This window comes from Abramis brama (assembly GCF_963993115.1).
Source record: "Abramis brama genome assembly, chromosome: 4".
NCBI lineage: Eukaryota > Metazoa > Chordata > Actinopteri > Cypriniformes > Leuciscidae > Abramis > Abramis brama.
The window spans coordinates 37,048,718-37,066,744 of record NC_139966.1 but is presented as its reverse complement, the minus strand read 5'-3'; the positions used below and the strand labels follow the sequence as shown (position 1 = coordinate 37,066,744).

At 36.1% G+C, this 18,027-nt stretch overlaps 1 protein-coding gene across 1 annotated transcript in view; it reads left to right on the top strand.

The window, feature by feature from the left end:
* Positions 1-18,027, top strand: part of LOC311081015 (copine-8) — a 138,321-nt gene that overhangs the window by 43,239 nt on the left and 77,055 nt on the right. Inside the window, exons 2-4 of the mRNA XM_084111354.1 lie at positions 7,449-7,489; positions 13,184-13,230; positions 17,567-17,670. Coding sequence (XP_083967480.1) covers positions 7,449-7,489; positions 13,184-13,230; positions 17,567-17,670 — 192 coding nt within the window. The remainder of the gene's footprint in view (positions 1-7,448; positions 7,490-13,183; positions 13,231-17,566; positions 17,671-18,027) is intronic.

Here is an 18,027-nt window from a genome sequence, read left to right as displayed (position 1 = left end):
CCTCTAGGGCGAATTCACTAAATGGTTGCGACAGTTTCGTATGCAGTATTTCAACACAAAACCATCCGCAATCTGGTTTAACTTGAACTAATGCTACCATATGAGTAAGTCTTATTCATTAATAACCAGTGTTTGCGAAAGTTACTTTGAAAAGTAAAATTGTAATTGATTATACTGGGCAATGCAGCGCCAGGCGCGACACAAGTGTTTTTTGCTAGTTTCAGCCCGACGCAGTTATCATTTTCACGTCCTGCTGTATGTTGTTTAAAAAGCAAATGCATTTGCGCCCATGGGCGTGCTGGTCTGAAAACGAGGTGTGTTCAGGCGCATTGTTGGCGCGTTGCTATTTTGAGGCAACTGAAATAGACTGTGCAATATTTTTTTTTGTTATTTAAAGAGCGCGTTAGTAATGTGAGCCTATAGGCGGGTCCACAACGCACGTACACTCTGCTTATTAAACACACAGGGACGCGCAGCAGCACACATGCCAAATATTAAAAACAAAAGGATGTGTACATAAAGATATGGTGGAATCCGGCTTGTCCCGTAGATGGTCTGCTTGCGCGCTTTAACCTCTTGCACGAGCAGATCTTTTTGCTCTCTGAAGAAGCGTTTTTTTCCGCTTGCTAATTCCGCCTTGTAAATAGCGAATCCGCCATGGCGCGAGCGCAATTGGCTTTTAAATGGAATGGGAGATGCGACTCTGATTGGTTTATTGCACGTTACGCCCAAAACACAGCCATTACTCATTAAGAGAATAGGGACAACCCTTTTAGACCATGCGCCAGGAGCGCCGAACATTTTTCCCGACATTAAACTAGCAAAAGTGGATTTGGACGCCCTAAGTGCACTTGCGCTGTGTGCTTTAGACCATGCGCTTAGATCCTTAAAATACGGCTCATTGCGTTACTCCAAAACTATTTGCATTACTTTGTTACTTTTTGTTATGTTTTTGTTGCGTTACTTTTTCTCACCTGTGCTGGGCTTGGTTTTTTTTTTTTTTAAATAACAAAAACAAACAAAATTTCTATTATTGCCATATGTAAAAGAATATTGAACAAAATTGCCATTGTGGATTGCAGAGGAATAGCACACAAGAAGAAGAAAGTTTATCATTCTTAGGCTGCGTGTCCACCAAAGCGTTTTTAGCTAGCAGAAAACATTAGGCACTCTGGTGAAAATGCCTAGCTGCGGGCGCTTGAGACCATTTTGGCAGCCGGCAGGGTTTTTTTTTTTTAGGTTGAGACGCTTTGCTTGCTATACGGAATATCTGCGGAAGTGTTAGGTTTTCTCATTTCACATATAGTTTTGTTTCTGTGTTGTTTCTATAGAAAAATGTCGATACATTGTAAAAGATTTTGCTCTGGCCCTTGATTTAAATTATTTTTACTTCCGTTATTATGCTTGATGTTGTCATCTGTTGACGTTGTACAAGCATAATGTGACGGTTGGTCAGTGTGGTATTTGTCCCACCCCTCCTCCACTGTGATTGGACGGCTGTGTAAAAAGTGACAGTTATAAGCGCTGCATTTTACCCAAAGTTGAACATTCTTCAAATCGGCGACCGTTAAAAAACGGCAAGTGCTCAGCACTTTAGCGTGAAAAAGACGCTCGCCGCCTCGTTACGCTCCTGCCGTTTTAAAAACGCAACCATTGAAAACCAAAATACGCCAACCGCGTGAAAAAATTATGTTGTAGACACAGGGCTTTACTATAGCAATAAAATAAACAATAAGAAACACAAATGTGGTTTAACTAATGTAATTTTTGCTTATTCGTATAGTTGAATTGGATCATCGGAGGTCAGCAGCAAAGACATTGGTTAATAAAGTGAGATTAAATGCATTAAGTATATTTGTATTACTTAAGATCTTTAATAATTGCAGGTTTGCGTAATATTCTTAGTTTTTATTCATTTTGAGGAATTCTGAATCTGATTTTGTGCAAGTGCGATGAGTAAATTCACGGTCACATTTAGTCTTTAACTATACAATAAGCATCATCTTCACACAAAAAAAAGGACTGTAACTTGTGTTACTTTTTTAAAAGGTAACTTTACTAGTTACTTGAAAAAAGTAATCTGATTACGTAACTTGTGTTACTTGTAATGCGTTACCCCCCAACACTAAAAATGTTCTCATGCTAATTTTCTACCAAATTCACACACGCACACATGCATTTGATTGATAAAACTGTAAAATTAAGTTGAATTAATTGGCATTATTTAATAAACAAGCACTGGACTACTAATCTTTACAGTCTTTATTTATCCATGTTACTGTTCAATTATAAATACACTCTATGTTAATTATTGGTCTTTAATAATACTTTAACTTATGTTCATTTATGCAACTTGAAATTGTAAACATATTAGGGTCCATCAACACCAAGGATGATAACTATAACGTTAACTATAAGTATAACGTTTTGATTATTGTTATCATTCTACACTGGAAAAAAAATATATAGAAACAATTTTCACTAGTAAATTTAATTAAAAATAATTGGCAAGTAACATATTCAGTAGTTATCAATATCTTCATCCAGCTCAACTAAGTTCAAGTTTTGCTCTCATCCAAAAGTGTCAGTGCACAATAAATCATAACGTTTTATAACATAATGATCAAATGATGGAAAGCTATGCTATAATGCAAGTCTGGGAATTACGCAGCGCAAATTGCGTTTAGTGACAGTGTTTGCAAATAAACTGTTTATTTAATATACAGAGTAAATTCCTCCTCCGTGTATGTCCGTTTACTCTCCTTCAATGTCTTCTTGTATCGCCCTCTCATTCTCTTTGCCCGTCTGTCTCTCTCTCGCCTTCTTGTCCTTGAGGTCTTTCCCCTTCGTCAGCTTGCCAGGAACATTCACCCACCCACTGGAAATTACAGCTGAGAGAAAGAGCTGTTTTTATGCGTTTATCATCCTTTCCACTGAAAACTCCTTGAAGCATGTGTCAATTTTATTAGCATGTCAGGTGGAAGCCCTTATCGAGCGCGCTGGACCCTGCAAGCATTGGAAACCCATTGTGATGTAACCCCATGTGTGCAGCTGCCCGGAATCACAGATTAAAAGGAGCATTCTGGGTTCTTTTCAATTTAAAAAAAGTGTTAAAACAGTGTTACACTTACAATGGAACCCTAGCGGGATTTAAAGCAGTAGTGTGAAATTCATACTATTTTATTTTATTTTATTTTATTTTATTTTATTTTATTTTATTTTTTTTTATTTTTTTTTATTTTTTTTTATTTTATTTTATTTATTTTTTTTTTATTTTTTTTTTTTATTTCATTTCTTTTATTTTTTTTTATTTTATTTTACAATAAATAATATGGTAGTATGATTTTCTGAAGCCAGAATGCCAGTGCTTTATATGGATAGTATGTGACGTACCAATTTTATTTTATTTTATTTTATTCATTTTTATATTATTTTAAACATTGTATTTTATTGGGTTCCTCAGTTTAATGCCAATGCAACATACACAATTGACCTGCAAATATGTCATCCATACAACCCATTAAAAATGAACAAATAAAATAACCAACCTCACAGTTCCAAAAGTAAAACATAAATAGACCAGGAGATGAATAGATAGATAGATAGTTAAATCTTAAAATGACCAGGAGATAGATGAGACTTAGGTAATTTCCCCTGTTATTATACCCAAATAAGAGAGGAAGTATTTTTCAAAGAAGTCTTGATGTGACGTCCCTTTCATTTTAAAGTAAACAGGTTTACTTTTTACCTGGCATTGTCGAGATTGACAAAGATAATTACATAAACAGGATTGGTAAGCGATTATATCACGTGTACGTCTATTAGCATGCTTGGCTGCTAAAATTCCGTTAAAAGTATATTTACTGTCAATATATTTTCTGTGTGTCCATAAACACCACCGATGATATCTATATGTATGAAAATAATCTGTAATTTTCCTTGAGGACAGAGAACAGGTGAAAGGGGAAGACATATTATGTTTTACATAAAACACTAAATGGAAGTCCCCTGACAATCCCAGGGATTTGTCCGGGTTGTCAAGGGATATACTAAGCATGTCCTCATAATGGAACGGCTGTGTGTAAGCTCTGGATCGGAGAGACTTTATTTCCAGTCCCTCAGCACAATCCCTTTATCCACTTGGAACAGAAAAACTCAAGATTTTATCAGAGAGGACAGGGCAGACTTTCAGAACCCACCACTGACACAATCATTTACCTCAAAACCTGCGCTAATGCACAGTTACTAAAGCCCAGATGCGTAACTTCAACTCTTCCCTGCTGCACCTGCCAAGTTTACATTGAACGTCTACCTTAAAATATCCATATTCTGCACCGTTTATATATATCTGTCCACTTATAATGCTAGTCAAGATTTTGTGCTAGCCTCTCCAAACATGATACTGTACCTTTAAGACTTCTATATATAAATTACCTTTGTAATGTTTTACTAAATACTGCATATGTTATTTCACCCTAGGCCAAGCTCATGAATACTGCTTAAAGGGATAGTTCACCCAAAAATGAAAATGCTGTCATCATTTACTCTTCCTCAAGTTGTTCCAAACCTGTATGACTTTCTTTCTTCTGCTGAACACAAAAGAAGAGATTTTAAAGAAGGTTGGTAATTAAACAGTTGCTGGTCCCCATTGACTTCCATAGTATTTTTTTTTTTTCCTACTATGGAAGTCAATGGGGACCATCAGTCATTTGGTTACCGACTTTCTTCAAAATCTCTTCTTTTGTGTTCAGCAGAAGAAAGAAAGTCATACAGGTCTGGAACAACTTGAGGAAGAGTAAATGATGACAGCATTTTCATTTTTGGGTGAACTATCCCTTTAAGTAAATAGGGGTGGTCACATGTTAATGAGGTCATGGCTGTGATGTAATTATATATGCGCTTGGTCTTATTGTGAATGTTGTGGTGGATCTTTCTGCAGTTAACCTGGTGTTCTATGGTTGTCACTTTTCGTTAGTACTTCGTAATTAGCTTGTGAGGGTCAAGACACACATTGTATTTGCTATTAAAGTGACTCTGGAAGAGAGACTGGGGTCAGGTGGAACAGAACGGAAATTGTTATGCTCTAATTTATTTTATTCTTCAATCATGAACAAGCTGTTGTGATGACACTTGTTCAGTGTATGCTCAGTTAAGAAGATTTGAAGTTTAAAAGTATTGATGACACTGACACTAGAGCCTGATGAAAAAACATTTAAATAGCATTGGAAAAATAGAAAAACATGTGTTTTAAACTGTAATCATATTTCAGTATTAACGTTTTTTATTGTATTTTTTATTAAATAAAGCCTTGTTGAGTTTAGTTATTTATTTCACATCTTAACCCTAACAGATGTTATTCCTGACAGCTAAAAATATGAGTATCAAATACAAGCAAATATTAATAATCGGTGCCTGGAAACACGAACCTTTGAAAACGGGTTTCAAAGTGCAAGTTTTTGAAAACGGTCTCCATGTAAACAACAAAAACGTTAATCTCTGAAGACGATGACGTCATGCACATGCGTATTACGTGTTCAGTCTGTAGTGTTTCATCGCCATCTAATGGCCTGGCAGCAGAATACAGCGTTTTTAGTCGTTTTCGCGGATCCGTGTGAATGGGGATCGTTTTGACTATGGTGTCGTCTGTACGGGGAAGACTCAAAGGAAAAACTTCTCCGTTTTAAGTATATCGTTGACGTGTAAACCTACCCTTAGTTTTTTTTTTTCTCAGTTACCTGTTTTCCTTTGTTCCTTTGTTCCAGTTTCCCGCTCTTCGTTTGTTACCATGGTTTTTGATTAATTAGTTGACACCTGTTCGTCATTGAGTTCAATCACCATGTGTATTTAAGTTCCTCATTTCATTCAATTCATTGTCTGGTGTTGTTCGTGTCGTGTCTACATGCTGTTTCTTAGCTTTTTAACTTGCGGGTTATTTGAGTTTGATTTATTAATAAATCTTTTCTTTGTTTAAACCTGTTTGAACTCTTTCATCATCTAGACTGTGCATGACAGATATGTGCAATTAGTAGACTTGTAGTCAAGACCGCCTAAACCGAGACCAAGACACTACCAAGACCAGAGGGTATCGAGACCAAGACAAGACCAAGACCAAGACAGACCAAGTCAAGACCGAGACCAAGTCGAGACCGGAGAGAAAAAAAACAGACTAGTGTTGAAGCTAAGCAATAACTTGTATGAATTCAAGAACAGCAGCATAGGGTTCAGCCGCAGTTTACATTCAATACATATTAGACGGTATTACTTCAACTACACAGGCAGAACAATACAGAGACAGACCATGTCATGTGTGTGACTGTGAGCTCACTGTAAATGTTTTTGCAGACTGGGTGAGATCAACTATGTGTAGCAATTGCATGACGGCTGTTACTGCACTATTAGAGGATTGAGACTCCCTTAACTTTTGTGTACTGTTGAGGACTGACATGACTGGTACTGACTGGTTCATCTGAAAAAACATCAAACACCTCCAACACCATCTTGCTCCTCCAACAACTGTCTAAAGAATGAGAAATATGTAACCAATTGAAATTATACTTAATGTGTAGAAGAAATTGTAACATCAAATTAAAGATACACAATTATAAACTTGGATTAGGCCTAATGTTTAGTCAACACAACGGAGATATGCAGATGATATTTAAAAGACCATTTATTTAGTCTAACACCATCTTAAATATACTGTAATCAAACAACACACACACGCACGCACACACACACAGAGAGATTTCAAAGACACAAATTCATCTAAGCAAATGCCTGCCTATCTCTGCCGATTTCAGAGTCTCCAAATGAATCCATTCTGCAACTTTTAAATACATAATAAAATGTTTAAAAACGAAATTATAGGCTTAAGTGCAGGATCTGAAATTTGGTTGTTTTGTCGCTGTGGTTACACACACACACACACACACACACACACATACGTTGGCGGTGCGCTCAAAGTCATCTGTCAGTTGTGCAGTTACCCAAAATCTCCTGAATGAAGTTAAAACCCATCATGTCACTCATATGTGTTTTTTAAACCAAGTGATCAAAGTGCTCGTTGCCGCTGCCGTGACAAGACCGAGACCACGTAAAAGTGGTCTCGAGACATACATCACTAGCAATTAGGTACACTTTTTTGTGTGTAATAATTTTGTATTATAAAGTATGTTCAATTGTGTGATTTAGTCTTTCTCATTTTAAATCTATTAATAGAACACTTTTTCCAAATGCAAATATTTCTTATGAAGAAGTAGCAGGTAGTTGTGTGGTAGTCTGTGAGTTATGAATGTAAAAAAAAGTTACAATTACATATGGCCTTTCCTATACAAAACTACTTTTTACTCTTCAATACTTCACACACAAACATACCAAACACACACAGGAATGTGTTTCCCAGTTTGTCTTGCATAATTATAATTGTTCATGTTTATTTTCTTTTACAGAAACCTGCTCGACAGAGACACGTTTTCCAAATCAGATCCAAGTAAGAATGTCTTTCTTGTCCCTTTTTATAATTGTTGCACAAATGCATACTGTACTGTGAAATATGCCAATCCAACTTAAAGATTCTGCCTTTACTATGACCTGGTGTACGGCAGTACGACCAACTGCTCTCAGCCTTGTTAAGAGGGCACTTTCTACACAATCTGAAAGCTTACACAATCGCATGACTCACTGCTTTCTGTTTGCGTTCTCTCGCACTGATTGTGTGAAGTTTCAGATCTGAATTTGGCACGGGCCTCAGATATAGACACACCGTGGGCGGCACTGATTATTGTAACATTTGCCTTCAACTCCACAAAGTCCTTCTGAAGAGAAAATCTAAATGCCACAATATAAGAGTAATCCAAATTCAAAAGTACAGGCGAAGAGAGCTGTCTAAAGGATGATACTGATAATGTTGTTAACCTACTTTGGGTGTTTTAAAAGATTTCATAATCATTTTTTCCTGTTATGTTTAATGATTTTTTAATGGCCTACTCTCAAATACTTGTCATAATTAGAATTTTATGAACATATTTAGTCTAAATCACATTCAAAACCACATGAGCAACTTCATATGAAGGTCATCATATCCATATTCCAACAGCATTGAGGTTTCAGCACAACCTTATCAATGATATTTGTCAGTTATTTTCTCTAATTATAGATCCATATAGAAAAGAAAGGAGACTGTCAGCTGAGCTGAAAGAATCCATAGAGAGACAAATAACTCATTCATAATTATATCGTATGCAACATTGCTCCTTATGTATAATGACTAGCACATGTCTTATGAGCATGTGACTAACAGGGTGTACAATACATGATTAGATAGATAGAAAAGAAGATGCAGACATATTTATTCTAACACTCACTCATTCATGAATACACTGCCATTCAAAAGTTGTTGTTTAAGAAAGAAAGAAAGACATGTATAATGTTACAAAAGTTTTCTATTTCAATTCAATGTTGTTCTTTTGAACTTTTCTATTCATCCAAGAATCCTTTTACTGGATGTTGTCTTTCCCTTTCCACAAAATAATTGATTTAAAGTAGGACAACTGTTTTCAACGTTGATAATAATAAATGTTTCTTCACAACCAAATCAGCATATTACAATGATTTCTGAAGGATCGTATGACACTGAAGCTAGGGTCAACTGAATGGGTCATGGGTCATTGAATGGGTCACTGAATCATTGACTCACCCGATTCATTCAAAAACGGTGAATGTTTCAAAAGACAAAACACTGAGTTGCTGGGAGACGTAATTTTCCTGCTTCGTTTGGAACTATTTTTGTTGACAAAATAAGAGCAAAAACAGTAAGAATTGAGAATATTGTGTCTGCTGCCAAAAACGTGCTATTTAAAAGGTTAGAACATTAGTGAAGTAAAAGCTTAAAGAACCTGGAATTCCCAGGTGGTCTCCCATCCAAGAACTAACCAGGCCCGACCCTGCTTAGCTTCTGAGATCAGACAAGATCGGGCACGCTCAAGGAGGTATGTCCGTAAGCTGCCAAAAATTGGCTTTTTGAAGAAACTCAGAGACTCTTTTTTTTTTTTTTTTTTTTTTTACAAAAAGCTTACAGCACCTGGTATTCCCAGGCGGTCTCCCATCCAAGTACTAACCAGGCCCAACCCTGCTTAGTACTGAGACTTGCTACTATCAATACATTCACAGACATTGCTGTGAGCATGTAAGACATTACTATCCATGATTCTGATGTGCAGATTGTTGAGAAATGTAAATTCTTGGGTGTGACTCTTTCTCACGACTTGAATTGGAGCTCTAATACGACTAACATTGCTAAGAATGCGAGACAGCGCCTCTTCTTTTTACGTAGGCTTCGAGAGTTTACTCAAAATACTAAGATTCTTTTGAACTTTTACTATTGTGTAATTGAGAGTGTCCTAACCAGTTGTATTAATGTATGGTTTGGTAATCTCACTCTGAAAGAGAAGAAGGCTTTGAACAAAGTGGTTCGCTCAGCCAGCAGGACCATTGGCTGCACTTTGCCGCTCCTGGAGGCCACATATAAAGCTAGACTCTTGAACCGAGCTTTACAACTTGCTAATGATGCCTCAGGCCATCCTGCAGGGGCCTTTTTTGAAATGCTTCCCTCAGGGAGAAGGTATCGCTCTGTCAAATGTTCTACTGATCGCCATTTAAATAGTTTCTTTCCCCAAGCTGTGATCACTTTAAACAAAGCACTTTAAACCAGGCATTTTAATTTTTTGTATAGACTTTTAATGTACAGTATTTTACTTTTAAGTCTTTATGTGGCACTTGCTTGTCTGTTTTTTATGTTGTGTCATCTTATGTGTCGACATTGCACTTTGAGCTCCTTGTACATTTTTTCCAATGTGGTTTTACACTGCAAATGGCTAATAAAGTGAATCTGAATCTGAATCTGAATGCTGCTGCTGCACATATAACATACATGAAAAAAAAAACCTGTAGCAGATCATACAGGTGGAGCTGGGGAAGATGAAGGGTTTCTGAAAGCGCACTGCAGACTGCTTACAGCAAATCATTCACTTATCTAGCCAAAAGGGAAAGTTCTTGAGCACCACTTGGGGTCTATCTGTGCAGGAATTACTTTATGAAATATATCAAAATAGAAAAAGTTATTTTAAATTGTAATAAAATTTCACAATATTACTGTTTTTACTGTTTTTTTATATATCAGATAAATGCAGCCTTGGTGACCATATAGGTATTCTTTCAAAAAAAAAAAAAAAAAAAAAAGAAATTTTAAACTTACGGACCCCAACATTTTGAATAGTACTCACTCACTCACTCACTCACTCACTCACTCGCTCAACTTTCACTGATTCCCTCAAACTTTAATTCATTCGCTCACTCATTCACACAGTAACACGAAACGTACAGTAACAGAGTAAAATTAATTTATCCATCCATCCATCCCCTTAAATGGGTGGTATAATGCCCTTTTCACAAGATGTAAAATAAGTCTTTGATGTCCTTAGAGTGTGAATGTGAAGTTTTAGCTCAAAATACCCCACAGATATTTTTATATATTACATGGCTTGGCTGAATTCCAATGTAGAATGCGGTCTGTTATTTCTTGATAACAGACCGCTGTGAAGTATAACACACCGTTGCCATGAAAAACAGCGTTGCTATGGACTCGGAACGGACTATTTTCTTTAGCGGAAGCAATACAATCATTTTTAAATCAATTTGTGTCAAATTATTTATTTATTTTTTAGGTAGCCATGTAATAAGCGGGATAATGTATAGCGAGGCGGCTGTTATAGCGAATAACAACCCCTTCAGGCTGATTCAAGACCCCTTCGCGTCGGGGTCCCGTTCAGCCTGTCGGAGTTGTAATTCGCTATAACAACCGCCTCGCTATACATTATCCCTTACATAGCATGTTAAAGTTGTCACTTTTTGAGGGTGAGCAAAAACGCATCGTTTTTGTGTCTGTCCCTTTAAATGCAAATGAGCTTCTGCTCCTGACACAGTGGGCGGAGCTTCGAGAGCTTGTGTCTTTTTACCTCACACAGACATGCACTGAAAATGTCAAAAACTTTTAGCCTTTTATGTTCAAACCGGAGTCAGACAATGATGGAGAGAATCAAGAAAAAGTGACATGTAGAAGCAACAGGACATTTCTGAATGGTTAGTTGATGAATTTATGTAGCTTATGTGTCGTTATCTTCTAGTCATTGATTAGCATATTCTGTCATGATAATCTATAAATTGCACTCCCGGGGGCGTGGTTTATGTACATTTCAGGGTTAGTGATGTCACTAACCCTGGAGAAATGTTGTGTAGTCCCTACCAGCCGTTTGTTGTAGTCCTTAAAAAAACGATTTCTTTAAAAGCTAATATCTTCCTTTGCTTTAAACTTTGCAGATGTTGTTTATGCAACATTACACACTAACTAAAATTAAAAAAGTGAAATCATAATCAACCACCCCTTTATTCTCTATCTCTCTCATTCACAAACTTTTTCATATCTTTTTCTCACATTTCTTCTCACTCACTTTTTCACTCATTTCTTTATTGACTTTCTTAGTCACCTATTCATTCACTCATTCACCCATTCATTTGCTACATTCCTATATACTGTAGGATTCTTTATTACTATATTCACTCAAATCTGACATCAAATCTTTGAAAACACTTTGTATTTATTGATCAGGTGTGTTTACTGGCAAACGGGGGGAGAACAATAACTAGAACAATGAGTGCTGAGCATCTGTTTCCTTTTGTGCCATGTGCATGTGTGAACAGGAAACAGGAAGAGTGAGCAGCTCTGCTTTCAATCACCCTGCTATTATGTTCATTATATGTATTGATTTCCATACTTCTAATGCTTGTACTTTTCTTACTGTCCTGCTTAATTTTTTTTCTTGCCTGCTTTCTCTTTTCTTTCAGATTTGTTTGTCCACTATTCCACCTGTTTCGCTTTCATGCATTGCTGTAGCTATGCTTGACCTTTTGTAAGTGTCTTTTTATTTTCATGTTATTGCCATTTGTTTTCTTACTGGTTCTGTTCATGATCGGCTGGACTGAATAGACGGCAGGTCTTCCTGGCCAGCTGACAGGGTCCTTGCATTCATGCAAGTGGGCACTTGTGCTGAGCCCCCATCTTAATTATGCTGAGTACTGTTGGCCGAGTCTCTTAGTGTTACCATTAACCATGACACACATAGAAAAATGTACACACGCTCAGTTATAAGAAATGAAAAATGCATTTTTCAGTAGTGTTGCCTTAGGCTTTACGTTTCTGGATTGCAAAAACAAACACACACACACACATGGACATTCTGTAGCCATTTTTCTCTACCCACAGCTCTAGGACATTGGGTCTCATTCACTAACTGTGTGCATGAATTTGCACATGAAATCTGGTACAAATGTGTTTTTTTTTATTGTTTTTTTTTATGAGGACACCACATCCAATTCCAATAATAGGCCAATTAAATAGCCACTAAATGCTTTATTTTCTCTATTAAGTAGCCATTAAGCACTTTATTTCCACTTTTCAAATATTTTCTTCATTGTATTTCAAATTAACGCCTCTCTGAGCTGATATGCGATGGGAAAAGGGAGAAGAATGAGTTTCAGAAACTTGGGTCGGTCACGTCAAACACTAACACTACCCGCCTTGCTCTACTTCATTTATAATTTTGTCTGGCTCAATCAGACAATTATAGGCGAAGTTAGTCTAAATAGCCTCAAGGAGACCTGTTGGCACTTGATGTAAATAGACACTCTGCTATTTAGTTTTTATTTTTATTATTAAAAGGGTTGGTTTTCTCATAATTTACCCGCCCTCGATACATTCAAAAAGTCTATGAATTTCATTCTTCTGTGAAAAACAGAAAGATATTTAGAAAAATGGCTTTTTTCATACAGTGGAAGTCAATGGGCACTAAAACTGCTTGATTACCAACATTCTTCAAAATATCTTATTTTTTTTAAAGATTGTAATACAGGTTTAGAACGGCATGAGGGTGAGTTGAAAATGGCAGCTTTGTAGCTCATCCAGTGAGATTTTTATCTCATCGCATTCCCCCACTCTGGTTCTAAGCTGTTTCTCTTCAAATACAGACCACAAGATCACACACTACACATCTGAGTTAAGAATGTCAAAGGTCTTCTGGTATTTGAAAAATTCTCTGCCTTTGTGTAACCCAATTTTTTTTTCTCTCTGCAGTCTGTGTGCTGTACACCCAAGCCATTGGCAACAAAGAGTGGAGAGAGGTGAGTGAAACAATCTGGCTTAGTCGTATTGACCCCTTGAAGGGCCTTGGCAGACCCTTGGTCGCATAAATATTCATACATGTAAATGTGGGGTTGGAATATTCTCAGGGTAATAATCTCAATTATTTTTGGCTTTCTGTGTCGATCAGTTCTTCATATTTTTGCCTTCCCAGCTAATAACGGGAAACATCAGGCTTTCTAAAGCCCCATTAAGAGGACTGTGTATTTATTAACTTCAATCACTAGCTGGTGAAATATGATAAGCCACTCAGGAGATGTAATAACATTCTCGCCCACGCTTGTATCAAGACAGCTCCAGCCCACTTTTCAAGTCGGCTAATTAAAACGTTAAGTCCCTTTTACATGATTCATGTCAAGGCTATAACGCACCTCTCAATGCTGTCATGTGCCTCTTTGACCTCCATATGAACGGTGTTGAAGGTAGCAAGAAAGTAGGAGGTGTATGTAGAAGGCACAGCGTTATTCACTTTTCAACAGGCCCACCCAAAACTTTTCTTCTTCAAAAAAACAAAACAAAAACTTTTAATATATTTTAATTTTGTCAAGAATCATTAAAAATTGGCAAATAAGCTCACAATTTGTGCTAAAATAGTCTAAATGTTTAGTTTTCAAAGTTTCATAGCTTAAGACGTCCTCCCTATTATAAACGAAGCATTTAAATACAGCTCGTTGTGGGTCCTGTGGGGCGAGGTGATGTCACCTAGCACCAGTCGAGTTTTCAAAACAATTTTAAAAAGCTGGTTATGTCTATTTTGTTGTTTCTGCGCAAGTTCAGCAGACAGTGAGGTTCAGGATCGGATGTAGCTGTTAATCTTCGTGGATGACCGTGAATTGGCGGTAGCCTATTGTATTAGTTATAATCTCGTAGTAGCCTATAGGCTACATTTTAATGCATCTTCTATGTATAATAAGCCAAGCTCAGTCTGTTGTTAATGAAATTGAAAGAATGAATGTTGTATGAAATCGTCAAACAGGTCTATTGCCACTTATGACCAGATTTGATTGAAACTGTCGGGCAGTGTTGTTGATCTGTATTGTTGAAAACTTAAAGGAACACTCCACCGTTTTTTTCATATTAAACTATGTTATTCCCTTAACTAAGATGAGTTGATACATACCTCTCTCGTCTCAGTGCGTGTACTCAATCACTCTGGCGCGCGGCGACACTTTGATAGCACTTAGCATAGTTCAGCATAGCTTAGCATAGTTCATTCATTAGGATCCAAACAGAGATGAAGTTAGAAGCGACCAAACACCTCCACGTTTTCCCTATTTAAATACAGTTACACGAGTAGTTACACGACCAAGTATGGTGACACAAAATAAAACGTGGCGCTTTTCTAAGCGGGTAAGCTTAGCTAAGTGCTATCAAAGTGTCGCCGCGCGCCAGAGCGATTGAGTACACGCACTGAGACGAGAGAGGTATGTATCAACTCGTCTTAGTTAAGGGAATAACATAGTTTAATATGAAAAAACGGTGGAGTGTTCCTTTAAAACAATTAAACATAATTGTGAAATATTCGGCCTCATGTTATACGAGCAGAACTAAACTATGTTTTGGGGAAATATTAGATTCCTGACCACTTTTACAGTCTATAGGCCTCAGGTCTATAGAGAGATGCGCTAAAGCACTATGAAGGACTAAAAATGACAGAACGAAAAATAAATAAATAAATAAATAAAAGTAGAAATAAATAAATAAATGCAGAAATAATAGTAAAAATAAATACATTTTGGTAATATAAATGGCTATTTCTGTATTTTTACATGTATTTATTTATTTATTTATGCATTTCTATATGTATTTATTTATGTATTTATACATTTATTTATATATTTATGTATTTATATATTTATTTATTTATATATCTATATATGTATTTATTTATACATTTATTTATTCCTACATTTATTTATTTCTGTATTTCCACATTTCTACATTTATTTATTTCTGTATTTCCACATTTCTACATTTATTTATTTCTGTATTTCCACATTTCTACATTTATTTTTCCCTGCGCATGTATGCTAATTGACCAATGGCTAAGCCACGCCCCCAAACACGATGAGCCAATCACAGTACGCATAGCTAACCCAATACACTTGGACATTCTCTGCTTCCTCGTCCATTGCAATGCATTGCGGTTATCAGTTTTCATTCGTTTTTATGTTTTTTCTTGTCATTTTGGCTTTTAAACAGCGTGTGTGTGTGATTTTGGTTGGGTGACAGTTGTAGGTTACAGTTTGACAAAAGCACAATGTTGTGTTTTACACAAATATAAGTAGGCTAAACACTTTGCAGTTTTAATTCTGTCCTCCTGTATGAACAAAATGGAGTATGTTTTTATGTTTCCACTGTTCGATCGCGCCCCGGCGCCCGCTCTCTAACACACACACACACACACACACATTCCAGCAATGCAATCTTGACATTGCAGCCTGTTCATTATTCTGCGCTCCCACCAAACGCGAATAGAGCGTCAAATTTGCGCGTATCCGCGTCTATTTCGACGCTTGAACATTTTGAATCCAAAGCGAATAGGACGCGCGTATAAAGCGAGCGTTTGAAGCGAAATAGCACCAAACTATAACGTTTACACTGTGAACTGTAAATCTTTGTTCTGGAGCTTATCGACCTTCTCAACAATAAAATTATTAATATAACCCTCCAATGCATATTTAAGGCCCTTTTGGTGACATCGAGATGATATATAATCTTTCTGTCTCCAAAAAATCATCAATTGCCTCCTGTGAAATGTCTCCTACTGTGACAGCTGCCATAGCGCCTGTTACCGAAAGTTGACTGAGTGAGTGGAGGGGGTGTGGTTAGCCATTGGTCAATTAGCATACATGCGCAGGGAAAAATAAATGTAGAAATGTGGAAATACAGAAATAAATAAATGCAGAAATGTGGAAATACAGAAATAAATAAATGTAGGAATAAATAAATGTATAAATAAATACATATATAAATATATAAATAAATAAATATATAAATACATAAATATATAAATAAATGTATAAATACATAAATAAATACATATAGAAATGCATAAATAAATAAATAAATACATGTAAAAATACAGAAATAGCCATTTATATTACCAAAATGTATTTATTTTTACTATTATTTCTGCATTTATTTATTTATTTCTACTTTTATTTATTTATTTATTTATTTTTCGTTCTGTCATTTTTAGTCCTTCATAAAGCACAGCCAGGTATGATGCGTAATAGAGATTCCAAAGCACTCTTCTTTGGTCAGAACCAAGGAGAGCGATCACGGATAGGTCCGTCCTATGCACCGAAACTTTTTACAGTGCAACAAAATATTTAAAGAACATCAAGCTATTACAATTATTAACAGTAAAATATAACAGTATATTAGTCAGTCATTTTTATTAGGTTAAACAGTGATTTGATAACGTTTTTAATTTGAGGCCCACCCACAATTGGTCTGGCCCATCCAAAACTAGAATCCTGGCACTGTGCCTGGTATGTAGTAAACATTGAAAACTTGTATTTGCACTTAGAACGTACAAATAAAGTCCTGCTGATTGCTCCGATAAAGAAAAGAAAGCTTAGAAATAAAAGAGGATTCGACAAACTTTACAAAATTGTCATATACACTTGGTTAATGATAATTAATGAAGGTGTGGTCAAATTAGTGAAATTTCAAGGGCGAAAACGGTTCATTGTATAGATATTAGTGTAGAGATGCAGGAATCACAGTTCACACAGAAGTCACTTTCTTGGGAAGATCCTGATCATGTGGAATCCTATTGAAATGACTGGATTTCACCTGTAAAAAATTGCCAAACAGCAATAAATGTGACTGTAGAACTTGAACTAGTTTAAAATATGTACTGAATCAGCCACTCCATCTGTTTTGATTTGATAACATACGTGTTTGGCACAAAATTTTGATAAAATATTTTAGAGCTTGCTCGGATTGTGCTGGTATAATACACATGAACACGAAGATGAAGATAATTAGGCAGTCTTTAATAAATCCACAGGGTAATACACAGAGTAAGAGTAGTGAAACACATAGACGAGATTCGACAGCAATGAACAGAAACAAGGGAACTTAAATACAGGTGCAAATGAAGGTGATTAACGACGCACAGCCGACAGTGATTTTTATTAATTTACATGACTTTTCCAGGTCTAGAAATCACACTATTAAAATGAAGGCTACCTCAAGATTGTGAGAACCTTGGTTTAAAAAAAAAAAAAAAGTGTTTAAGAGGGTGGATTAAAATAAAAATATGTTGATGTAAATCATTTCAATTGACCATCCTTTGTTTTTCAGTTTGGGCGGACGGAAGTTATCGATAACACTTTGAACCCAGATTTTGTGCGCAAATTCGTATTGGACTACTTCTTTGAAGAAAGACAGAACATAAGGTTTGATCTGTAAGTATCAATAGATATCCCTTCACTTTTGGCCACTACTGTAAATGCAGCCAAAGCTAATGTCTGGCCTAGAAAAATTGACATGTTCACCGTTTATTCAATTATTGAATACTGAAATATTGAAAATGTGTTAAATATTTTGTTTTCATTTTGCATAGTTGTGCAATTATAGTTGAGTCAGTTGATTTATTTGTGCCAAATTGAGTGGATATTTTTTGGCCAGGCTGTCATACAAAGTATGAACACATGCAAAAACATGAGAAAACCAGCAAAATATTAATAACTTATGTTGTAGTCAATGTATGTTGTATGTAGTCATTTTTCATAGTAAAAAAAAAAAAAACCCTGTAGCTGTAG